The following is a 25,205-nucleotide window of genomic DNA, read 5'->3' as shown; positions in this document are numbered from 1 at the left end:
CCATTTCACCAAGATTATATAATGCGGCCAGAATTGTATAAGGTAATTAGATTTTGTACGAAGTTGTTAGGCACATAACCATATATATATGACTAATTCAAGGGGGTCTTGCTCGTTTGTTTTTACGTTCGTTGTATATTAATAATTAGCGACAAGCGTCTCTTTTGGGCTTGGCATTTAATTATTGGCTGTGTATACAAAGTTTCAAAGACAAGCAACCGGCCTTATTGTACCTGTAGGCGGCTTTTATTAATTCAGGATTCTGCAGAGGGGGTTTGTTTCGTTAACGAAATCCGTTTTACAAATTTCATCTTCTTTTCCTCTCTCACCCCTACGGCTTCTCGACACTTCTAATATATACATCATTTTTATAAACTCTCCACCAAATCATCAGGATTTCTGATGTTTTTCCACGAATTATACACGTGTACGAAAATTGTATTTATAAACGTGACGTATCTCGTAAAGAAAAAAAAGATCACCCGATAGATTTTTATCAATTCAGTTCAATTTACACATGGATATGAATATTAGGATATTTTCGACTTTTGAGGCCAAAGAATAAAAGAAGAAAAAAATTGATTCATCCGACTGAACTCTTATCATGATCCCTTAAGAATCTGTATTTAGATAGTTTACGAGTCAAGCCGTTTACGAGAAAAACAAAAATCGTAACAAAATTTTGGATTTTTTTTTTACGTGGTATTTAAATGGAAAATGGAAAACATAAAACAGGCACTTCTAAACATCAATATTAGAAGCTCATATCTCACAGAGATATTCCATTTGAGATCCTTTACCGACATTTTTATGCGCGTTTGAAAAAAAATTTATATTTATAAATATATATATACTCACGTTCTTCCGCTGAAGCCGCGTCGACTTTCCTCGAAATAGCTACTTTAATTACTCGGACAATAAGACTCATTTATCATGATTAGGTTAGAGCCTATGTTTAAGCTTTTCTTCTCCATTAAATTGCGCGGGCGAGGGCGGCGGACTTTCGCCTTCGCCGAGTCTTTTCTCTCCGAAGATCCTTTCACATTTTCGGATGAATTGGACAGGATGAAATTTATTATTTACGCTGCTTATAGCCGTTGGTAGGTGTGCGTGTGCGTGTGTGTGTGTGCTTGCGTATAGGTGTGTATGCCTGTAACACAGCTTCGTGCTATGCACCCATACACCTCGAGCTTAAACCCCATGCAGGCGGCTAACTGCGCGGGCAAAGCGTAGGATGAGCGGGTGAAATTTTATCTTTATCTTCTCTTTTTACGTTTTTTCCTTTATTCTTCCTCTTTCCCGTCTTTTGTGCTTGCTCACTCGTTGACGGAAGTACGTATGAATTACGCGTTTATACGTTGCCGAAGCAAACGAACGAAATTTAAAATCGTCGTAAAGATTGATAGATTAATTTCTTTCTATATACAATATATATTTTTCGTTTAAAAAATATTTTCCTCTCTGTATCCGCATGAAAATTTTATTTTTACACCCGAGCGAAAATAACTTCTTTTCCATTAATAAAGAAAGAAAACAAAACTCATAGACAAATTAATAAAGCACACAGACACTACAGACAAATATCGAATCTATCGAATCCTTCTTCCCGGCACTCTTTGAAAGTTTCGGTATGAAAAGTTTGGCAGAGACGTGAAAAGGTGCAAGGAGTGGAAAGCTTTGACAAACGACGTGTAATATCGAAGAAGCTGGTAGCTGGTATTTCAAATCTTGCGTATTATCACGATCCCCTTCCTCTCCCCCCCCCCCTCTCTCTCTCTCTCTCTTCCCCTCTCTTATTATATTCTATAAAATTCTATTCTCTCTGATTTTTTGCATGTATATGTTTTCTCAGGTACGGAATCAGGGTGGACCCTCGACAGTGGTTCCTGTTTCTCAGCGGTAGCAACGACGGCGGTGCCGAGTGTCCATCGATCGTCTTAATCCTTTGTAAGTCAGCTTTATAAGTTATTATATAGTTACTTTCTCTCTCTCTCACTTTTTCTCTAAATTTGAATTAGTGAAAATTCATTGAATTCCAGTCTACGAATCATTTATTCAATAATTTTTTCCAATGGTATACGTATACTTGTTATTACTGATTCACATTTTGTGGTTATAAAGCGATTCGAAGCTTCGATGTGAAAAAATTTTACTTATCATCTCGCCAGAATTTTAAATATCATTTGTATTGGGGATTTTGAGTAGGTACATTCAATTCATGCATTAGATTTTTTACAAGTTTGAAAACAAATATTCAGCGTTATAAATGAGGCCTGACAAAATCTTCAGCAGTCTCTGGTATATAATATTTTAGGGTCATCCTTGTTCAGGGTGTTAAAGAATTTTTGCCCACCCCCCTCGCCCTCCCCCAAATCAACTTCAAATAATTCGAAAATAATTGCATAATTTGATTCAGATTTCTACCTCAACTCTGGAATAGTCCGCTTTGTGATCGAAGTTTCTTATAGAAATGACATGGGAAAAACTTGTTTCCTCGGTATATATTTTGTTGCAAGAGTAATAATATTAGGAAAAATCTGTAACTGCGAGGTTTTAGCGGACATTGGTATTGCTATCTGTAGAAAAAATTTTCACATCACGATACCAGCAAATCTAGACGAATTGTACTTCCTCTAGATACACAAAAAAAAGTTCAGATTTCAATGATTATTTCCATAAGAAACTTCGACCACAAAGCGGACTAACTTAGAGTTGGAGTAAAAATCTGAAAAAATCAGGTAATTATTTTCTAATTATTTGAAGTTAATTTGGAGGGTGGGGTGGCAAAAATTCGTCAACACCCTAAATAAGGGACACCCAAATAAGATATATATATACAATACCTATTTCAATGAAAAAAACAGGAAGGAAGAAATGACAAAGAATAAATTTCAAAGTGGCGAAATCCAGCTACGAAATATACATACATACGTATGCTTGTGTACAATATTAAGTTTCGAGTCTGTAATTTATCGTGAAAGTGCAGACGGCTGCAGATTGTCGCGACTTTTTGGCGAATGGAGTAAAAAAATAAAGAAAGGAAGAAAGAAAGAAAAAACGTGGAACGTAAGTAGGTATCGTATATACATATATACAGCCGTGTGTGTATACACATGTAAAGTATATATATATATATATATATCTATATAATAGTAAGAAAATAAAGACAGCTATGCAGGAGGAGAAGCAACACACTAACAATAAGCATCCTCGCCAAGAAATATTTCCCTCTCTCTCGGTGTTTTCTTTCTTCCCTCCCCCCCGCAATCCTCTTTTTTTCCGTCACTGTCTTCTCTCCCTCCGTTTTTTCCACCCTCCACTTTTTCAACTCCCTTTTTCTAATCTGTTCCTTATTTCGCCTCGTCGCGTCGCGCCGTATGGAGCCTTGCCAAGTTGGTCTATGGAGGCAGAGAGGCGAGTCTCACTGATCATTGTTTACCCACCGTTCAATCCCCCACGATCCCTCCAATCCCCCGCAGCCCATCCCTTATACACCGAGAAAACGGAGACGCGATCCTCACTCGGCCTGCAACTGCCATCACCGCCCCGCCCCCACCCCCGGGGGCCAGATGCATTTTTCAAGTGGTATTGAAACTTTTCTTCGAAGATTTGTCACTGGTAAATAAATACTAACTCGTGCGCAGCTACTGCGGAGGGAAAATCCTTTCGTCGAGGAGCGCGAAAAACGTACATATATATATATATATATATATATATATATATATATATATATAGCTTTTGCAGCAAGCAAGCAAGCAAGCAACGCCTCGGATATTAAGATTGCGAAATTGCAGAGAGGCCGGGAAAAATATTGCCCTATATGGTTTTTCTATCTTTCTTTATTTTTGTACTTTTTTTCTCTTTCCAGCAGGCATTCGTTTCGGCTCGGTTTGATTATTACGAGATTTTTTCATATCGCCGTTCTACTATATCTTATTCTCGTCAAATAGTTGGTATTGTATTCCAATAATGACAACTTTGAAAAATCCATCTTTATATTCGCCTAATAATTATATACCTATATGCATATAAAATATGTGTATAACATTTTCTTTTTTCGTTTTGGATTATGAATAAACGAATGGAATTATATTGATAATTCCACCTCAATTTTCATACAATCGTTACGTAAGCACTCGCGAGGGTCTAAAGTATCTCCTCCTCCCCTCCTCCGTCGCCACCCATAAGCAGGGAAAAGATTATTCGCACGGGCGAAACTGGCGCGTTACATGCAGCAGCAGCTGGTATAGGCATTATACATATACCGTAGAATTATATACCGGATCTTTTTCAACGAGCGTGGGAGTTGTTTTGATGGGATTGTTTTAAGATTGCTCTTCAAACGAAGCAGATTGCCCGTTACAGCTGACTCCTATGGTGCTTATTTGTACGTACATGTATACATACACGTATAGGTGTGCGTATGGGTGATAAGGCTAGTATTTCTGAGATTAGGTAATAAATTATTAATTCTTTCTGCATTCAGATTAGGTCGTTAATATCTGAATAGATTTATCTCTCTCTCTCTCTGGGTCTCAGTCACTTATAGACGACGCTTCACCGTCAACTTTCGTTCGATACATCATCGGGGTAGCAAAAAATCGACAACGTCGAAAATCTATTCGATTGATTTTTTTCCATATATTTTTTCGTCCATCTATGTTTGTTACTATCGCATAGGAGATAGCGAAATGCAGGAGATGAGAAGAAAATATTGAATTTCACTTATTATTATTGGTATAACAATTTTATGTACATGATTTATACATATATAATTTTAAAAGTGATTCAAGTGGACCTAAATTTTGACGCTTCATCGGTCGGAGGAATCGAAGCGTTGAAAAAAGTTGAACTTGTTTTTTTTTTTTTGTTTTTATTAGTATTATTTTTCATTTCATTTATTTAACTTCGCTTTGTTTTGAATTTATTCATGCGTCGATTTGAATTTTCTTTTTATTTCGCTTCGTTACTTATTCCTCATCTACTCGTAACTTGTATATATATATAATAATACACGAGGTGCCGTACAGATTGCAAGCGGAAATTAGTCGTGGCGCTTGATGCGAATAATTCTGTTATACTATATAGCCAATAAACTACGAGTGCAAGGATCCGTATGATGAGAATGTGAAGTGGAAGAAATTTTTTTAACGTCGTCTTCTATTCTATTCCTATACCTTTTTCTATACCAACGCCATCATGGGAAATGTAAAAGTTGTGTATTTTCTCTGGAATTTTTCAAAATTTTTCGCGATTTTTTGGTACAAGCATTTTTAATTGATGGTGAATAATATTATACATACGCGGCGTATTTGTGAAATATGAAACCGTTCGACCACCGAGACTGGACGCATATTCTCTCTCTCTCCAAAGAACTTTCATTAATTCATATTACGGCTCACTGCAGCTCGACATGTTACGATACGCACCATGCAGCAGATTATTTCTGCAGGAAGCGAATATGAAAGGGTGAATAAACATAAAAATAGAAAAAATTGAAACAGGAATTAACCAAAAAAATAACCCCGGGCTTCCGGAAAAACATTTGCAAATTTGTACAGCGAAATTTGCACAGTCGTGCATGTATCTTTGTTAGCTAACGTAAATGTGATTAATTAGATGATAGTGCAAATATGCCGTTATTGAGATGAATCATGAAATATTTTGAATAAAATATCGAATTCGGTCGGAACGTCAGGTATACAATATTATTTACAGTCGTAGCCATAGAATACGCAAGAATTTTTCATAAAAAATATTCTGCACGTGCGGGAAAACCATTTCTGTGCAATTTTTTCCGACGCTGAAACTCTTGCAAAATAATAAAATCGTTGAAAATTTCAGGCCGGAAATAAGTTTAATAATCTATTACTTAACCTTTGGCTGAAACAACAAAATTGGCTTTCGATGTTTTTTGAAAAACGTTGAAACGAAACAAGAAGTTTCTCTCGCTAGAGGGGAAACAATGGCCATTTATTAATTACTCACGCAGAGCTCGGTCGATGCAATACTAGTTTTAATTTGATTACTCGCTCGCCACGATGGCATCCGTTGCGAGATTGAGGAATCCGCATACAGATCCATATAAAAAACATCTAAAATAATATGATTTGATCCGAAAATAAAATTATCCATTTTCCGCGATTTTGTTCTTTTAGGAATTTTTGCCTCATATTTAAAATTTCATTTTCCTTAATATAACTAATTCGTCTTAGAATATAATACTTAAAAGAGTATCGAAGAATTTTTTCAAATTACCTTAATCGATATCCCCGTTTCTAAGCAATGATTTTTAATGCAATGGCGTGACTTGAGGATTTGTAAGAAATCAAAAAAAAAAAAAAAAAAAAAAAAAAAAAAAAAAAAAAAAAAAAAACAACTTGTGAAAAAATAATTACACATTGTGAGTTACTTTTCGCGAATATCAGTGTATAGCACAATTTAATGATAAAACTGCAAGTTTAAGTCGGAGACAACGAAATGATACACGTTATAACTTATAGGATTTGCAACGATAACCTCTGTTTTTCATATCGTTGGAATTATTGCCAAGACGATGATAAATGTAACGCGATAACATAATATTATCTTACTAAAAATTTATTTTCATCATTTTTACGCACAATTATCCTGTTTGTTTTTGGCAATTTATCTTCCTGTTTTTCTTTTATTTTTTCTTTCCAATCCTCGTAATTTTTATCGTCAGTAATCATGTCGAGTTATTTTTGCAAACGTTGTATTTTTTTCACCTCACGTCTTGCTAATTTGTGGCCTGATTGGCCAGAACATTTAATTAAAAATTCTTTGTTCCTTTTTTTGCCGTTCTTCAAAAGCCACCCCTTGACGATGATGACCATAACGAGAATTAAGATTTCCTAAATTTTATACCCAAGTATTTATAATTTGGAATTCTTGGAAATTAATTGCCTTCTGGAAAAAAAAAAATTCAAGTCGCATAAACGAGCTGTAATTACTGTGTAGCCGATCTATACATGTATAATATATAAATATACACCTGTATACCTTCTGTAATTATTTTACTGGGAACTCAGATTATCAGGGTGCCAAAATAATCCCCAAAAAAAATCCCGCAGATTGCCCCACGTAAACTGTCGTCTGCAGTCTTGCAGAAGGTAAGGCGAAACCTACGGAGCGTACCTACAGATGTTTAGTATAAAAAAAAAAAAAAAAAAATAAAAAATTAATAAATAAAATAACCATAATACCATCAAGTGAAACCGGGGTGGGGGGTAAATTTGACGAAGCAAATGCATGGAAATGAATAATTTACTTGTATTTTGTTAATCTTGAAGAACGATACTTAATTACGCCAAATTAGAGTGACATTCCCTGTCATAATAAAATTTGACGTCACGCTAATCGGCAGTCGCGTATAATATAGGTACAATAATAAATTGCCGCTCATAACTATGGTAACATGTATATAGGGTGGTAAAATTGAATGTGAACCCGACAACCACCGAATTGATCGCCAATTTATTTCCTATCTTTATTCCACTAAATGTACATTTACTTTTAGAATGTTTCGAAAATTTAATTTAGAATTAGAAACTAGTTGTGAAGAGGATAGAAAAATTGTTCTTTTTTTTTTTATTCTTTATTGCTCGATGATAAGTTATTCAGAATTTTTTGGAAATCTTAAGTCATGGTTTACAACGAAAAACGCGGGATAATCGACTTTTCTCAAAAACAACGCTCTCGGAAACATTTGAAACTTTATGTGAATTTTCTTCGACTTAAGAAAAAAAAAAAAAAAAAAAAAAAAAACTTTTTTACTCTGACGCAAAATAGGCTCGGTCGTCGTTTGGAAGCTACGTTCCTTTTTTCACATCGATTTAACATCGCCAAATGTTACAAAAATCGAGTAAAATTTTTTACAATCGAGTGCAATTTTAACACGATGACTTACAATTTATAGAAAATTGTGAGAAAAAAATTCATTTCGTCGAATTCATAAGAAAAACACAATTTTCTCGACTTATGGAAGATGAAATCTAAAATATCTACTCCTTACAGGGAAAGTGCATGGAAAAAATTTGGAAATATTAGAAAATGTACAATTGCTGGGGTAGAAGTAGGAAATAAATCGGCGACCAGTAATTCGGTGGATGTCAGGGTGAAGCCTTATTCACATTTATTGGACTACCCCATATGTATTACGTAAAGCACATATTATGCAATGCTAATTGTGCAAGACGGAGTTATTTCAAGGTTTGTTATTAGACTAATTAATGTCCCCGGGGACAGTGGGACGGTTATACGAGAGGGGTAATAATTTTCTGTTGGCTTTTTTTACTCCTCCCTCCCTATTTCTTTTCGTTTTATTTTTTCTCCTCCTTCTTCTCCTCCTCTTCGTCGTCTATAGTCTGCAGCATGCGGTTTGCACGGTGAAAATTGTGTCGCTCCAAAGTCTTCTAGCTCTTGCTCTCCGCTGGCAACTAAGACGAGTGCTAATTACGAATAATTATGAGTACTAATTAAAGCTTTACTTAACTGCGGTACTACGTCTTACCTGCTACCTGCAGGACGCAGCTTTACACCCCGCCCGAGGTGGCGGACCCAGGTGCAAACCTGGCTTCTTACGCCGTCGCGTCGCGGCGCCTCGTTACACTTATAAATTATAATATTATATGCTGCGTTATTACAGATAATTATCAACACGCGAGTATTAATACCGTTTTTATAGCTCGGCAATTCATTTTACCTCAAGATTTCCCTCATCTCTACAATATATTATAACGAATTGTCATTAAATTATCCACACAAATTATGATCATATCATTCAACAAGATTCATTACACGAATTAATTAATGCGAGTTTTGTGTGTGTGTGTGTGTGTTTGTGTGTTTTTCTTTTTTTTTTTTCTTATTCGAATATTTCCTCGCCGAATCATGCAGACGTGATAATTTTATCGCGAAATTCAATTATATGTCAAATATAATACCGCGTGGGTGTTCAAATTGAGGATAAACAAAAATCTATCTTTTTTTTGCATGTTGCTGGTTACTATTATGATTATTATTGTTGTTGTTGTTGTTGTTATTATTGTTTTATATTTTATTTTATTTTTTATCGCTCCGGGGAACCGTATCTAATTCTGTATTCAAAGCGCGAGCAAAAAGACATTGAATTTCTTTTATTGCGTTAAAGACTTATATCATGCGGGCACCGTACAGTAAATTTTGTGGGTGTCTGGAAAATTGGGAAAAATTGTTTCGTGACAATTTGGATGAAAAACGTGGTCGTACGCGCAGGTACGAAGTAACCTAGGCATGTGTATTTTTATAAGCCCACGTAGAGGCGACGGCGGCGGGTAATTATTAACTTTTTCATTCGTCAGCAGAGTGAAATGCCAAATGCAATTTCCGGCTTATCAGTTCGCCAGTCCTGTCGGGAGGCCTCTTGAATTATTACATCGAGTTGTTTGTAAAGTGTGTCGCTTCACGAGCCGCTTGGAGGAAATTCCCCGGGAATTTCCTATAATTATATTTGTTATTCCGGAGTGCTTGTAGCAGGCGTGTATGCAAATATGCAATTTTTTACAACAACCCCCCGCGTGCACCGACCGTTTGCCACTTCTTGCCGTTTTTTTCTCTCTCTTTTTGCATTCGCAATTGACAAATGTATCCCGGCGATTGACACTAGACGTGAAAAGTAAAAAGTACGTACGGTGAGGTGAAAATAATAATAATAATAATAATAATAATAAAAAAAAAAAGAAAATAAAATAAAAATTTTAACACGAATATGCGAGTTTGTTGCTATTTTTTGCAGCACGGCGTGAATTCCGCTGCAGACTTGATTACAGTAGCACGGTGAACAAGGTTTTGACAGTTGTTTTTTTTATTGCTGTATATCGTGCGGGGGGCGGGTTTGAAACAATGGAAATAACAAAAAATGATAACATAAATAGAACGTTTTTCATTCGAGTGAAAATTCGCACTGTGAATGGAGAATTTATTTTCTTTTATACACATAAAATATCAAGTCATCGTTATTGTTATTAAGCCCGAGTCTTTGTAACATTATAATATTATGCCGCGAAATTTCGCAGGTTTTAGAATGTTTGAAATCGCATTATATGTGATATTTCTACATTACGATCCGTGTATAATTCTCGCGTTATACGTGCATATATATTATATATTATATACATATATATTCAGATAATTTGTGTGCTTTTGAGGATAGGTTCGCATATCACCTATATATTATGTATATCTTGTAAAACTATTATATACTATATTACACACTTCTTGGCGCAGTTCGGCTCGGCGCGCTTTCATATCGCTACTCACATCTTTTAAACTTATTTAAGTTTTGCAATATTTTAACCCGATCACGGAGCGAGAGTTTTGCCTTCGGTTCAGTTTCGTCTGCATGAGGCTGCACCCACACCGTAAGCAGACGTATAATCTTTGTAGAGGTCATCTACGTACGTACTTATGTATAGGTTATTCTTATTAAATCCATTATATATATATATATATATATATACGCGATTTCGCAAACGTACCGTATATTCTATCCTATATATATATACCTATATGTATGCATGTATACGTGTAACCGTATCACGGTTTATTATTGCCTGACAGGATTTTCACATCGTGCCTGAAGGATCGAAGTTATTTTTTTTCTCCTTTCCTCCAAGTCCCATACATGTATAATTAGAAATTCGAATAATCAATTTTTCAAACTTGATATTTAATAATTTTTCACCTTAATTTAGGTTTTTTACAATTTATTTTTACAGATTCGACGGTACCTGTTGTCCTGTGCTTACTAATCGAAAAAGGATTGGCTGTGGTGAGTAAATTGTGTATTAATGAAACGATATGAGAAAAGTTAATTCATTGTTAACTTATAATTCAAAAAGTTTCTAACCATTTTCTCGGAGTTACTAAACTTATACCGATAATTATTTATCCTCGTCGAATTATACGTATATTAGAAAATATACCAAATATAAATAAACAAAAAAAAGAACACAAACAAAGAAAAGAAATATGAAAAACTGCAAAACGGAGAGAATAATCAGGAAGGAAAAAGAGACGGAGAAGAAAAATTGACCGCGTCACTCGGGATCAAAAAACTCAGCAAGTACGTGACTCCAATTTAGTGGATCGCGAGAATCCTGAGGTTTCGCTGGAGGTGGTTGGTTGGTTGGTTGGTTGGTTGGTTATAAGACACCGCGCGGCTTGCCTTAGACTCACTCGTATAGTGGGAGAGTAGGTAGGAAGGTAGGAAGGTAGGAAGGTAGGAAGGTAGCTAGAGTCCCGGGTTGTTATCAAGACGAAACCGGGCTCCGGGAAGATTTATTAAGTGTGTAAAAGTTTTTCGTATAGAAGTTGCCTCCCTGCAGCCACAAGGCAAACTCGTAGGTACGTGACCGACGGGAAAAAGTTAAGACGTGCTTTTCGATTGTTTCCGTAAGCTCCTCTTAGACTTACACCTACAACTACTCTACCTACCCTATCACCTACACCCGCCCTACTTCCTCACCTTATTCCTTGATCGGTAATTTCACGCGCGTACGGATTTATTTTGTCCGTTTTCTCGTCTTTTTTCGCCTTCCTCGATGTCAAAATAATTACTTCCGGCGTGGGAGAGGAAGAGAGAGAGAGAGAGAGAGCTTGCATATTCCCGAGTAAAGTGCATGGGGTAGGCTAGGGTATATATATATATATAATAATATATATAAATATAAATATGGTGGATATGTATGTGTACACTGTACATCTATACGATGATCCTTTGTTCTTGAAAGGACGTGGGAAACGCGCGCGGTCTTGGAAAATTTTAATACCATTCACCCTCTCGGTATTTCATTAACTGCTATTTGACTTTATTAATACAAAGTGAATGCCTCGAACGAGAATCCGATAACCAATAAATGTCCCTTGTCTCTTAATCTGATTCCGATAGCTTAATATCACCCGAAAAAAGTCTACAGCCTCGCCAGCTATTGACCTTATTGATCAATCCTGGTATTATATTCTATTCACCGGCTTGCCTCTTATTAAAATACAATGTGGGTAATATATATAGGGAAGGGCGGCCCCCCTCAAAAATTGGGTCAAAAAAATGTTCATTTTTTTATTTTTTCATTGTTGTAAATTTAGAGTATTCATCCACTTAGGCTATTTCAGGCCAATTTACCATATCCTGGGGAAAATGGATCTTTTAAAGAAAAATTGCTATCAAAAATTGTTTTTTTTTTTTTTACCATTTTTTAGAAGAGACCCGTCGTGCCCCAGAAAAATAAAAATTTTCTCTAGAATTTTGGTAAAATTTCAGTGAATTTGTTTAAAGTAGAAGAAAAATAAATTAATTTTTTTTTATCTATTACATGTAATGAATTATTATTACAGAAATATTAATTTTCAGTCGGTTTCAACTGACCCGCCGAGTCTATCTTGTGTTAGATTTATCATTTCAAGTTATAACCAATATACGTGATAATATTTACCAATTATTTTACAACGTTTGAAAGGCCGGACTGTGTTTCGGGATTGTGATGAGTATATTCTAAGGGACTATCAAAAAACCTCACATGTATATCTAAATAATGCACGAGTTTTATAAATTGAACCGTGTTGGATAGATTTGACATTTTTTTTTTTTTGTTTCTTTTTGAATTATAACGTACCGTCCATTTATATAAGAATTCTGAATTTTGATTTATCTTCTAATTTGTTTCACTGGTATAGCGAAACGAGAATTTCTTCTATCGAAGATGAAAAAAACTTTTAGTGTTGAAGTTAATTGAGTTGAGTCGGAACGCCCGATGGATTATACATATATACATATATGTGTTTTACATGCATATGCAGTATGCATGTATATGTATATCGATGTGTGAGGCGCGAGGAGTACGAAAAAGCTTGAAATTTATGTACGAGTTTTTACTTTTTCGTGTACCTACCAATCTCCCTGCCGTGTGTTTGTTTTTTTTTTTTTTTTTTTTTTCTTTTTACTGTTTTTAATTAATTAGCGAGTAAAAAAAGCTTCCCAAAAATAACATTGGGAACACAGGGTGGGTGCGTATATATCCACCCGGCACATGGTGATGCGGTCTATCAAATCAAACAAACTGAATAAATATTAGCTTCAAGCTTGACCCCGTTAACCAGCCCTTCGATAAAACAATATATTCAACTAAACCGCGATCAATCACAACCTGGCAAAAAATGCCTCGCAGCAATGTTTGCGACTCCTAAAACAAACAGCAGTAAAAAAAAAAAAAAAAAAAAAAAAACAAGCAAAAAAGAACAGTAAAATATAGTGGTATTTTCAGGTTATCAACTCTGCGGAATATCGGGCACTAAAAATAAATACCGCTGCAAAACAATTAATGCTGCTCTATTATAGGTTAGGAAATAACCTTGAAAGGTATAATCCAACCAGTTTATCCGTTCAAATGAACTAAATTTATGTTTTCTAATCGTGCAGCCGCTGAAAAACTTGGCAAAGTTTCATTTTCACACGAATTTAGACTTGATCGACGGTAAACTGAGGCCAAAGTCGCGAAGTGGATCGTATTTTGTAACATGGCCGCCATTGTGTGAGCTGTTTACTCCATCCGCTATATATCGCACAGTTTACTTAGCTTAATAAAGCCGTATGCACTGTACATATTTACTTACGAAAGAAAGAAAAAACTGGCGGTTTATAAATCTTTGAATCTCGTTTCACCGAAAACTGGGAAATGTGATAAATCAGTGAATTTTTATGACTTGCAGGAAATAATCGCTCATGGGCCTGGAATGGTGTTTCACGTTGTCAATCTCATGGTGATGGTCCTGATGCCGATGGTGGTTATCCACGTGAAGGAATCGGGCTTCAGTTTGGGTGAGTAAATCTAAAAAAAAAAAATCAAAAATATCATCCGTCCATATTTACTCACGTATTTATTCGTCCATGTAGGCAGGTATGATGTTTCCTACCATGATTTGTTGATTTTGTCACGTTAACGAGAAACTCCGAACACTTGACTAATTGATCGTGCAAGGCTTAGTTCGCGTGTATAAACTCCTAGAAATTCATGGGGGAACGTGCTACTTCAAGGGTACGAATCGGCAAGGTATTGAATGTGACATTACACCGTATAATTAAGGGGCGAAACAACTAAAGCGGTTCTGACACGAGCCCCGATCCATTTAGGGGTTCCGAATCAAGCTTGCACGCAGCTCCTTCGTAGTATCAACCCTTTACAAAAGCCGATATCTACTCGGGCTGCACGATCTGTTTAATGAAACGTCTGACGATACTCGATAAGTGGAATTTCACATCGTTTCTGAAATTACGTATCTGCAAATTTTGGCACGAAAATTTCGTGGAAAAAAATATAACGAAAATCAAATGAAACGTGGCAAAGATTTGCAACAACTCCGGAATATTTGCAGATGCAGTACAAAACCTTGAACGCTTATCTCGAAAGTTATTCCGAACGAGACTTTGGCTTACGGTTCGATACTGCTTTTCCGAAGTTACTTAATTTTTAATTTTGTTATTTCCTTGATTTTTTTCATTTTAAAGCCTTACGAAAAAAAATTAAAAAATAAAATTAAACAGTCGAAACGTGACTGTACATGTGCATGAAGAATTAACGAGAAGTTTCAAGGGAAATTTATGCATCGCGTACAACGTTTACGCTGTACATAAAATTAATAAACTCTTTTTTCATACACCATTTAGTCCGATGACATTATTATTCAGCGAATTTCGCGTGGTTTTTAAATGTTGAAATCGCTGATCGTTGACGCAAGAGTTTTCCTTGGTATCTCTTCCTTGCCGTTTCTGATTCATAAGCAATATTGTTTCTCTTTTCTTTTTTCATTATTTTTTGCGGACCGCATTAGTGTTGTTGATATATTTCATCCTGGCGGAAATAATTTGCCAATTTATTTCCTATGTTTGTTGAAGGATTGGCAGTTTGCTTTCGCTTTCTTTCGATATACTCGAGGTACGTCGCGTCGCTCGATTTCCTCGTTATCGTATTATTACACTCCGTTCTTTCCACGCTTCCGTATTGTTGATTGTTCGTCCTATACTATTTCACATCAAAATTTAAACCAACCATATAAAGTACAAAATAAATGTCAATTCTTGCCCGATTACAACGAACAGACAAAATTAACGATCAGCTATGCGAAACCTCGACATTAAATTCTTAACATCATTTTCAAATTCTTATCGTTAATTCTCTCCTTCATCTTCCATTTTTCGATTTCCCTTTTCTCTGACTTTTCCAGCGAAAACTGAGTTTTCGGAATGACACGCATGTACACTGTATTATTACACGTTCGCAATGAAACCGACAGACCGTTTCGTCCCTCGAATTTCTTGGGCATTTCCTTAGTGTCGAACATTCAGATCCTATCCAGACTCACCCTTCTCATTCTCCTGGCACGAATTTGTACCACTGTTGGCACAACGGCGCAGTAATACTTATCGAGAGCCACCATGCGTATAAAGGCAAAACTTGGCACCAACTCCAGGCTATTCCAGTAGCTGAACCTACACCCGCTGCCCCGTTATAGCCTTTATTTGTTTCGGAAATTTCGACTTTTTACACACGTCTATACGTATCTATATGTATTGTATGTAAACACACCGCGTTCCTCCATTTCTGCTTCAGACAGTGTCTCGTTTCCTATGAGTTTCAAATTTCTAGTTCTGAATTTTTACGTTCCTCGTTACACTCGGTGAAACGAATCAAACGATCTTAGAACGAACTTTTGAAAAAGCGACAGGCTCGATTCTCTATAGTTGAAAAGTGCCGGTATCTGGTATCCAAGTTTATTTATTTATTTATTTATTTATTTTTATAATTTTCTCCTTTTTTCTTGCCATCTGCACACTTTTAATCGTTGCACAAAGGTATACGAAAATCAATCGGCATCGCCGCGGGTATTACTGGATGTAATTCGAATCGTGCGTCATCGGGCTTTCGAAGCTATACGGGAAACCAATTTCGGTGGGATTATCTTGTACATAGGCGAGTGGCGCGCGTCCGCGTTTCCAGAAACGAGCTAGTTAACGTAACAGGCTGGCTGTACTCCAGCTTTGTCTGAACGCTTATACGGGATTCTCTTCGGCAAGCATGACGCGGGGACTAAAGGTTTGTCCATCCTTGCCAGGACGGTTTAACTTCCGTACAGCTACAGGTACCTGATAAAACGATCGATATCCTGTCGGGGGAATTATTTTCGTATAAAGGTATCTTTCATTACTGAAATCCCAGCGGAAAGTTACGGGAACATATCGAAGCTGCGAAATAAATTTATTAATTTTCTTTATTTTTCTGTTTAAATATCTTAACCGCGTTGTTCGAACTTTTTTTTTTTTTTTCTCTTTCAAAGTCTCTAGACGATCATCTTTCCGATGGTTAAATTGGCTTTGGCCAAGTTGCCTCTTTTAGAAGAGACGTTGAAATGAAAAAGCTGAAAGCACGAGAACCTGTTCGATGTTCCCTGAAGCGAACGTGACGGAGAATTATATCCTTAATGTATGCCACGACATTTGGCGATTATCGCTCGTGTACCGTATCGGCATTATCACAGGCACGAGGATCATGGGAAATTGATACACCCTTGCAAGATGGTCCGCCTGTGCAGCCGACCGAAGTTAGTGGATCCATACGTTCCCATACGTTCCCTCGTATCCCTAAACTCATCCCAGTTTGTTTCTTGGAAAGAAGACACTATTAGGCTGGTTCAGTTTATTCTTGGCCGATTCTCGAACCACGTTTCGACGGATCGTCGAAGCGAGAAAACGTATCCGTGTTTGATATTCGCGTGGAGACGTTGCGGGGAAACCGTGAAACGTGTATGTATATATACATGTATATGTATATATATGTATTTAGGAAGGAGAATTTTTTTATTCCTATATTTCTTGCTCTCGCAGGATATACAAATCGGCGAACTTATTCCACCGGCACGTTTTACGACTGCTATTCATATATTTCACCTGAAAGCTCGGATCAACTTTTAGGCATACCTCGTCGTCGTGCCTGACACATTTCAAACGAGAGATAGGAGAAAAAATTAAATTAAAAAATAAAATACTAAGAAACAAATATGAAATTGGGGGTGTAAAATGTAGGTAACACCGTGTTACGAAATGTTTGAAATAAATTTTCTCGCGGTATAAGCTTTCGCGCGAACGAATTACTTTCTTTTTAACATCTTTTTCAACGGGAATATATCCTGGGTTTTAACTGTAATTCATTGATTTATCAGTTTCATTTATTCATCTGCGGGCTAATTAATATTGGAAATAGGAAATCAATATTACTATGTTTACGATTGGTTAAAATGGCCGCGTGATTGAAATGCAGAAGAGCGAGGGGAAGAAATTTCATCTCCATTTTTAGTAATTGCACAACTCGCGCGAGTTTTTACAGCTATAATAATCGAATTATCGAGCACACTGCATGTCTGCAGGTGCAGAATGCACATAATTTTTTAATTGATTCTCGACCCGCGGGCGTTAATTGATTGCGATTTCCAACCTGCGGGCATTCGAGGTATTATACGGGAAATTGTAAGGGGAGGTGCACTGTGCAGCGTTTTAATTAAGACACAAACAATGCAGGGTGAAGAAATTTTTCCCCGGTTAATGGAAATATCGGAAAATTTTATACCTTACATACATATATATATATATATATATATTCTATAGGAAAAGCTGCAGGTAAACGTGCAGAATTGCCGAGAGTTTCACCCCGTGTATTATACATAAGAATAGCTGTATTCGCTGAACTGTAATATTATATAACAATAGTAATAAAAATCACGACATCAACAAGAATAATGATATAATATTTACGTTTCGCGCTTGCACAAAAAGAAAAAAGTATATTTTATTCAATTAAATTTTTTGCGATTTCTAAACAATCATTTCATCAATTTTGTTATTGGAAACAAAATATTGCGCTCCCGCGAGAAAAAAAAGGAACGCAAAAAGTTCTCTCTGCGTTCAGTATCACATATTTCCTTAAATTTTCATGTTTTAGTCATTTTCTGTGGATATAGTCGTAAAAATTGAATTCTTGGTTTTGTTTTTTCTATCTTCAACCGGTTTTAACGCCTTTTGAAATTCCTCTGTTTCAGTCGGTGCGATGTACGTTTGCATGCTGTACGCAATATTGTTCCTCAAGTTGTGGTCCTACGTTCAGGTGAACATGTGGTGCAGAACAAGCAGAAAAAGACACGTCAATTCGCAGGGGAGAATGCGAAGGCAATCGCTTTCGTACAACAATCTTCAGGGTAAGTGTAGAACAATGGAGGCGTCATTTGCTTAAACTAGGTGCGCATTAGGTGTATAATAAATCCGCATAATTTCTTGACTTTAATTAATACAATAATGCACGTTGGAATTCGAGGGGTAAGATTTTCTCGTAGAGGTGAGAGAAATTTTCGCGAGGAATTCAACGAGTTGTCGAAAAATTTCAGAGAATTTCTCGCCATTCTGTCTTAGAATTTGGAACCGACGGTTTTGCGACGCTCACCAGGAAATAACTTTCCAAATTTTTCTTTTTCTTCTTCTTCGACAAACTCGAGTGTATACCTTAATATTATTATTACAGTTATACATTTCGCGAAGAGGGGTAAAATTTTGCACGAATTGATGATAACGGAGCGTCAAAATTAAGTGAACTGGAATAATATTTTTTCAACACAAAGAATACAAGAATTTAACAAACGCGGCTTAAGACGGTCGATTGTTATAATAAGTTTTCAAGTTCCAACCGAAAGCTGTGATATAGTTCATTCAACTTTGACGAATCTTAGCTGACTTTGTTCGCTAATAATTTTCTACAAATCGCGTATATGCCGAATTTTGTCAGATCGTTTTGGTTTCAAGGAATTTTCGACTGGATCAGTTGACGATGCATCTTTAAACCTGATAACACCAGAATTTCAAGATCTGTAAAGTAAAAGCAGCGATTTATTGAAAGACGTATTTGTAATCCGAGAGTTGCACGGAATCGTGAATCGTGTTTGCGTGTGTATAAACCTGTATACCTACATGTATATACCTAATCTCGGTATAATGCACGATTAGAACTCATCACTTCGCGAGTCACGCTTTGATTGGACTGAACCATTGCCTCTCGGGGTTAAAATTGCCCGTGAAATTACACGTTTTCATAATTCGGGTTCGCCCTTCCGTTTGTAAACGACCAACACCACCACCACCACCATCACCGCCACCGCAACCCCAAACTCCTATAGAGTTTTGATCACGTTATTGACAGGGGTGAAAGGGTGGCTGTATAAAACATTCTATGAGCGAGAGAAAGAGAGAGAGAAAGAGAGAGAGAGAGAGAGAGAAGGAGAGAGAGTATATGTAGTTAAGAAAATTCATCAGCGTCGAATGCCTCTTCGTCACGCGAGGTCAATGTAGTTTTCTCGTTGTTGTATGTAACACAAGACCTCGACCGTCTCTCCCAAGACACGAGAGGACTGAAGAGGACGGAAGAGAGAGAGAGAGAGAGAGAGGTCGCCGAAATTGCGCGACGATAATTTTACCCTAATAAAGAAAATTGATGTCCTCAAAGAACTGAACAGCACGCGCATAAGAAAAGAAAGTAAAGAATGTAAAATAACCATATACTTGTTTTTTGGCACGGTATATAGGTGTGTCACTGTATTATCTGAACGTTGATTTCTTTTTTATTTTTTATTTTATTCTTTCTTCCTTCCTTCTCTTCTCAGGTAAATATTCCTGCTCATATCAAACTGCAGACTTGTTCGTTCTCGTTTACGATACTTTCAAATTGCTTGTTCATTGTCTTTACTCGGACGACCGTATGGCTACTAAATTATTGAATAATCGAAGTTTGAATGGATACCTCGATTTCTTTTTTGTAGTAAATTTTCGTGGTATACATACCGCACGTATGAATTAGATGTATATTTTTTCGCGTTGATATTAACCGCCAAGTTTTTCTAATCGCGCAGTTTATACGAGATTGAAATAATCGAGAATTATAAATCTTTCAGGCACATATAAAATTTGGAAAATTTTTAGAGATTGATTCTTAAAATCTACCCGACACATAACGATTCTTGTTTTCTTGTTTCTTCTTATCGTTTTATTTTCTTTTCGTTTCTTTTCTTTTCTTTTCAATCAACCTCCGCTGCTCTCGAAGTAATTTCTGGTTTGTCGAAGGCGGAAGGAGGACATGCCGAAAGATTTTTATCTCTTCTCACTGCTCCCCAAACTCCCCAAACTCCCCTAACTTCACACGATATAACCTGCAGGACTCGGTGCTCTATTTCACGAAACTACCCCAATGAGAAACCGCAATGAATCCGACAAATTAACTCTCGCAGGGTGAACAGGGAAACCCTGATACCTACGTCCTCTGCAATTCTCCTCGACACCGCAAAATCCTCCGCAATTTTCACCACTGGACTGTTTTGAACTATATAAATCGTAACACGTACGCGTATCGATTGTCGGTAACCCGCAAGTTCGGCAACTATCCTTTCGTCCACCCTTTTTTCTTTTTATATCTTCCCGAGCTCTTAATTTCTTATCCTTCGTACTTCGTCTTTGATCCTTTCTCTGGTAGCAGCTTGGCGAAGGAATTTTTTTTCCAAACTTTTCACTGGAAATTAAGCTATCGGAATTTGTAGAGGAGATTCCTTCTTATACAATCTTATTGTTTTTCTCTTCCTTTTTTTTTTAACCCTTTTCTTCTCAAAGACTGATGAAATTTATTTGTATATATATATATATAAAAATAAAATTCGACAAAAAAAGAAGAAATTATTTCCGGCAAGGTGTAACGTTAACTTCTTAATTTAAGGCCCAAGGAACGGAGTATAATTCAGGCTTCAGCGCTTTAGTTATTCGGCAAAGTTTCCGATATAATGTACAAATTTGCGTATATATCACATACGAGAGTCGAGTTATGTACCTGAACCTGTGTAAGTGCGTATGTATGTCAGCTGCGTATGCCGAAGGCGTAATCAAACGTTATTACGGCAGAATGATCATCAAAGACAATTCCTAGTGTTCCGTGAGCAATTTTGAACACCGTTCATAATTGCTCCTCGACACGCGGCCTGCCATTTGCACGCCTTGCCCTATATATATAAGTATATTCGTATATACATATAACAAGCGCGGACATTTCACGCGGAAAATTCGATTCACACGTATATATATATACATATATATATATATATATATCTATACATATATATGTATGTATGTATATTGTGACGTGGCGGGTCTACCAGCCCGTCACCGACCCGCACCTCCACTCCCAGGCGGCCGCGTCAAGCGCTCTTAAAGAGCAAGGGAGAGTCCTGCCGTGCCGCAAATGAACAACCAGAGTTAGCTTTAAGATTTATGTATTGTTGCTAATGCTTTTTGTTACTCCCCCAACCCATTCTCTGAGGTGACCGCCACTGCCGCCACCACTGCCGCCGCCAATGCCGACGCCATCCAACGACCACCCTGCGCTGCCGTCGCGGGAAACGTGGAGGGACCACAGGACGACCGGCGCGGAGTTCGAAGCCCCGGACCCAGTAGTCGCGCTGTTGCTTGCTCGGACCTCGATGCCGTCAAGGACATGCTGCCGCTACCGCCCAGGGGTCGAGTTGCCTCCACCTGAGCCTCCGACAAGACCGGCCTTGCCACCCGGCACCCACAAATAACCGGACTCAGTCTCCCCCTGGGCTCGCCGATGCCGACCGGACATTTCCGCCTTCGCCAGACCACCCTCGCAACACGCAGCACAGCGCGGCGAACAGACCGGCTGCCTAGGCTCCCGCCGGTCTCTCGCCAATCTACCTATCATCCCCTCCCGTAGCGCCACCGCGGGATCGCGATCGCCGAGGGCCGGCGGCCACCTCACTCTCCCTTGCGCTGCACTGTGAAAACCTCGTAACGCACCGTAGTGTATAATCGTTCTACAAGTATATCGAAATATTGAAGTCGAGTCAGTTTTGTTGGCTGTTGTCTGCGTCTCTGCCGAGGAGGAACCGTTGCCGTTTTTGTTTCGTGAAGAACCGGACGTTGTTTGCCGTAAAAGGTAGGCTGTCGCTATCCCGAATCTCGCTGGCTGTAGATTCTCAACGGCCTCAGGCCATTTTTCCTTTTTGCAACAGGTTGCCGGCCGGCTTCGGTCGGCCATTTTGTGTGAAAGCCCGCGAGCCTCGTGGTAGCTAAGCTTCTCTAATTGATTAAATTATTATTCTTGGTTGCTATTCTTATTTTATAACTAGTATTACATGCTCTGGTTGTTCATTCGGTAATTTTTTGCCGCTTTATTGTAACGCATAATTTGTAATAGATCGTGTACCGTGTCGCTTCCCGGCCGCGTACCGAGTACGTGAGTGTGAGAGAGAGAGAGAATCTGTGAGTGAGTGTGTGCGCCCGTGCCGTCGTTGCCGAGCGTAACTACCACCGTCAAGCGGCGACAGGCGACCGTGCCGATAATATAGAAAAAGTGAAGGAGGATTACCTCGTGTTTGTGAAACCGTTAGATTATTAGCAAGCTTGTTTCTAGAATTGTTCTGCCTTGGTTTGAGATTGGAAATTGTTAACGAACTTGCTTCACCACGAATCCGTAGTCGCACGAGCTATTGAATTGCTACTGATTTTATGCCGCTTATTATTCGCTTATCTTGGTCGCTTGCCGCTCGTCGCTTCTAGCTTATACTGCTTGATTTTGCCGTGTTCTATTGATCTGTTTAATTTTGTTGCTGTGTTATATTGTATGCTATTGTGTGTTATTTTTATTTATTTTTGAATTGTATCGAAGCGTACCGCCACCGATAAGACCGCTTGCCGTGTAAATAACTATTTTGTTGCCTTCTGCCTTGCCGTAACGGCATTAGTTGTTAATAAACGCTGGTAATTACATCTATAATCATTCGATTATCACATATACTATTTCACCTCCGCGCCCACGTTCCCCTCACCGCTAGCTAGTCGGCTGTTTTTGTGTGTGTTTGCCCCTGCTATAGTTTCGTTTGAGATTTGGTGGTGTGAGTTAGGTTCGCCGTTCGAGTCGGCGAACGAATGCTATTGGACGGTAAATTTTGAATCTGGTAAGAGTGTATTCTCTTACGGCTCTCTCGAGCCTGGCGCCCAACACCTGTTCTGCAGTGCCGTCAATCTTTATTCTTTTTTCCATCTTTCTATTGCCGTGTTGGTCAACGCCATTTTTGTAAACGAGCCTCTGTGCCGACCCCGCTTTCCCCCGGGTGAAGTAAAAAGCCCGTTACAAATTTGGCGCCCAACGTGGGGCCCACGAGGTGAAATAGGTGAATTTTGGGGAAAACCAGCTTGCCGATTGAATTTATAAATAATTAAATTGTACATAGAATTTTTAGTCTGGCGAGAAGAATTTCCCGGATTCGAATCGGACGGTTACGCTAGATTTTATTTTTCCGTTATTTATTTCTCCGTTATTTATTTCATTGTTATTTATTTCTCTGCTATTGGTTTCAACCGCTATTTATTTCTGTGTTATCTATTCTGTACTTGTGCCTTTCTGTACCTGTGAATTGCGGTCTCGCTCCAGCGCGCGGAGCGAGCCGAGTTTGTTTACGCTCGGCGACTGCGGCCGGTACGCCCTTGCCGTACCGTGCCGTGCCGATCAGCCTGTTGCTTAGCCGAATATTAGTACCTGTGTGTTTGCTAAGCGTGTGTGCGACTTTCTTTTGTTCGAGCTCTACATACGCGGTCTGCCGATAATTTCGAATTTGCTTGCGATACCGGGTGTTCTGTAAAATGTCGGAAGAAAATTGTGACTTGCCGCCTGGCGTGCCAGCGTTAGAAACTGTCGCTCAGGTGCGAATCTGGGCCGAAACTTTGGTATCGGAAGAGGTGAACGCGTTTTTAAATTATTATGGTCTTTCGCGGGAGGGAACAATTTTAGTAAGACAAATACGGGCCGCATCTGCTTACGGGTTCATAAGAGGATGGTGGCGGACGTGGGCGCCATCGGAGGGACCACCACCGCGGGTGCCTCGCCGAAGGCTGCCGCCGCCCCCGTCCCTGTTCGACACGTGGCTTGCCGAAAGACAATCGGCGATGACCACCCAGTCTGGAACTGGTCCCATGCCGATTAGTAGCTCAACCAGCTTGCCGACACGACCATCGACTACCCTGCCTGAGATGCCGCCTTCTAGATCATTGCCGACGCGAGTAAATTTTGGACCTTCTGTCGAAATCTTGCCATCTACCAGGGGGGAGGGACCCAGTGCCGAACCGACGAGTGGCTCGCCGTTGAGGCGCGGGGGAATCTCCGGGGTCATCCCGGAAGGAACCCGCCGACTCGCGGCGGACAACCCATTTTTGGCATACTGCTCCCACCCTGCTTCACCTGTCACAGCCTACGGGCCTGCCGCACCGATTACCGACCGCGTTCCGGATCCGTACGCATACGTACACCACTTGCTTCCACCTCCAGCACCCCTGCCGGAGTATGGCTATCCGCACCATGCCGGTTTGCCGCCCGGGTCGCAACCGACTGGACTACCCCAGCGTTCGTATTCGCGTGCGCTCACGGAGCGTACCCGAAATTTACAAGATGTCGTGCGTAAATGGGGGGTGACTTACGCCGGGGAAAGAGATGCGAGTGCCGAAGAGTTTCTGGTTCGCGTTGCCGAGTGCCGGCGCGGAACTGGCTTAACCGACGAAGACCTTCTGGAGGCCATGCCGTTTTTATTAACCGACACCGCGCGTAAATGGTACCGCCTTTCAGAACACCGATGGCTAGCGTGGGCCGAGTTCGTAGAAGACTTCCGTCGTCGTTTCGGGGGAGTAAATTTCCAGCACCGCCTACGAGATGAGATTAGGCGTCGATTCCAGGGTCCCGATGAACCAGTTGCCGATTTCATCCTAAATTTCCGCCTAATGCTCGGTCATATACAGCCCCCGTACCCGTATGCCGAACAGCTCGAACTCACCTACACGAACTTGCATCCCGACTTCCAGGCAGCCATTCCCCGGGGTACCTTTAGAACCTTTGACGAACTTGAGCGTGCCGCCGAATCCGCCGAAGCCACCAGGGCCTTACGAAGATTTTATACTCTGCCGCCGCGACCGGAAGAATCCGTTTTGCCGGAGTTCGCTTACCGGGCTCCGGTTCGCAATAGCCGATCGCGAATGGCCGCGGCCGCGGAAGTGGAGACCACCGTTA

At 39.0% G+C, this 25,205-nt stretch overlaps 1 protein-coding gene across 1 annotated transcript in view; it reads left to right on the top strand.

Annotated features, from left to right (window-relative positions):
• The window catches only part of LOC124406004 (diacylglycerol O-acyltransferase 1), a 56,822-nt gene that overhangs the window by 10,877 nt on the left and 20,740 nt on the right, over positions 1–25,205 (top strand). Inside the window, exons 3-6 of the mRNA XM_046881302.1 lie at positions 1,853–1,947; positions 10,779–10,831; positions 13,768–13,876; positions 18,145–18,300. Coding sequence (XP_046737258.1) covers positions 1,853–1,947; positions 10,779–10,831; positions 13,768–13,876; positions 18,145–18,300 — 413 coding nt within the window. The remainder of the gene's footprint in view (positions 1–1,852; positions 1,948–10,778; positions 10,832–13,767; positions 13,877–18,144; positions 18,301–25,205) is intronic.

Source organism: Diprion similis, chromosome 4 (assembly GCF_021155765.1).
Source record: "Diprion similis isolate iyDipSimi1 chromosome 4, iyDipSimi1.1, whole genome shotgun sequence".
Classification (NCBI taxonomy): Eukaryota; Metazoa; Arthropoda; class Insecta; order Hymenoptera; family Diprionidae; genus Diprion; species Diprion similis.
The sequence above is the reverse complement of the archived record's forward strand: the minus strand, read 5'-3'. Positions and strand labels throughout refer to the sequence as shown.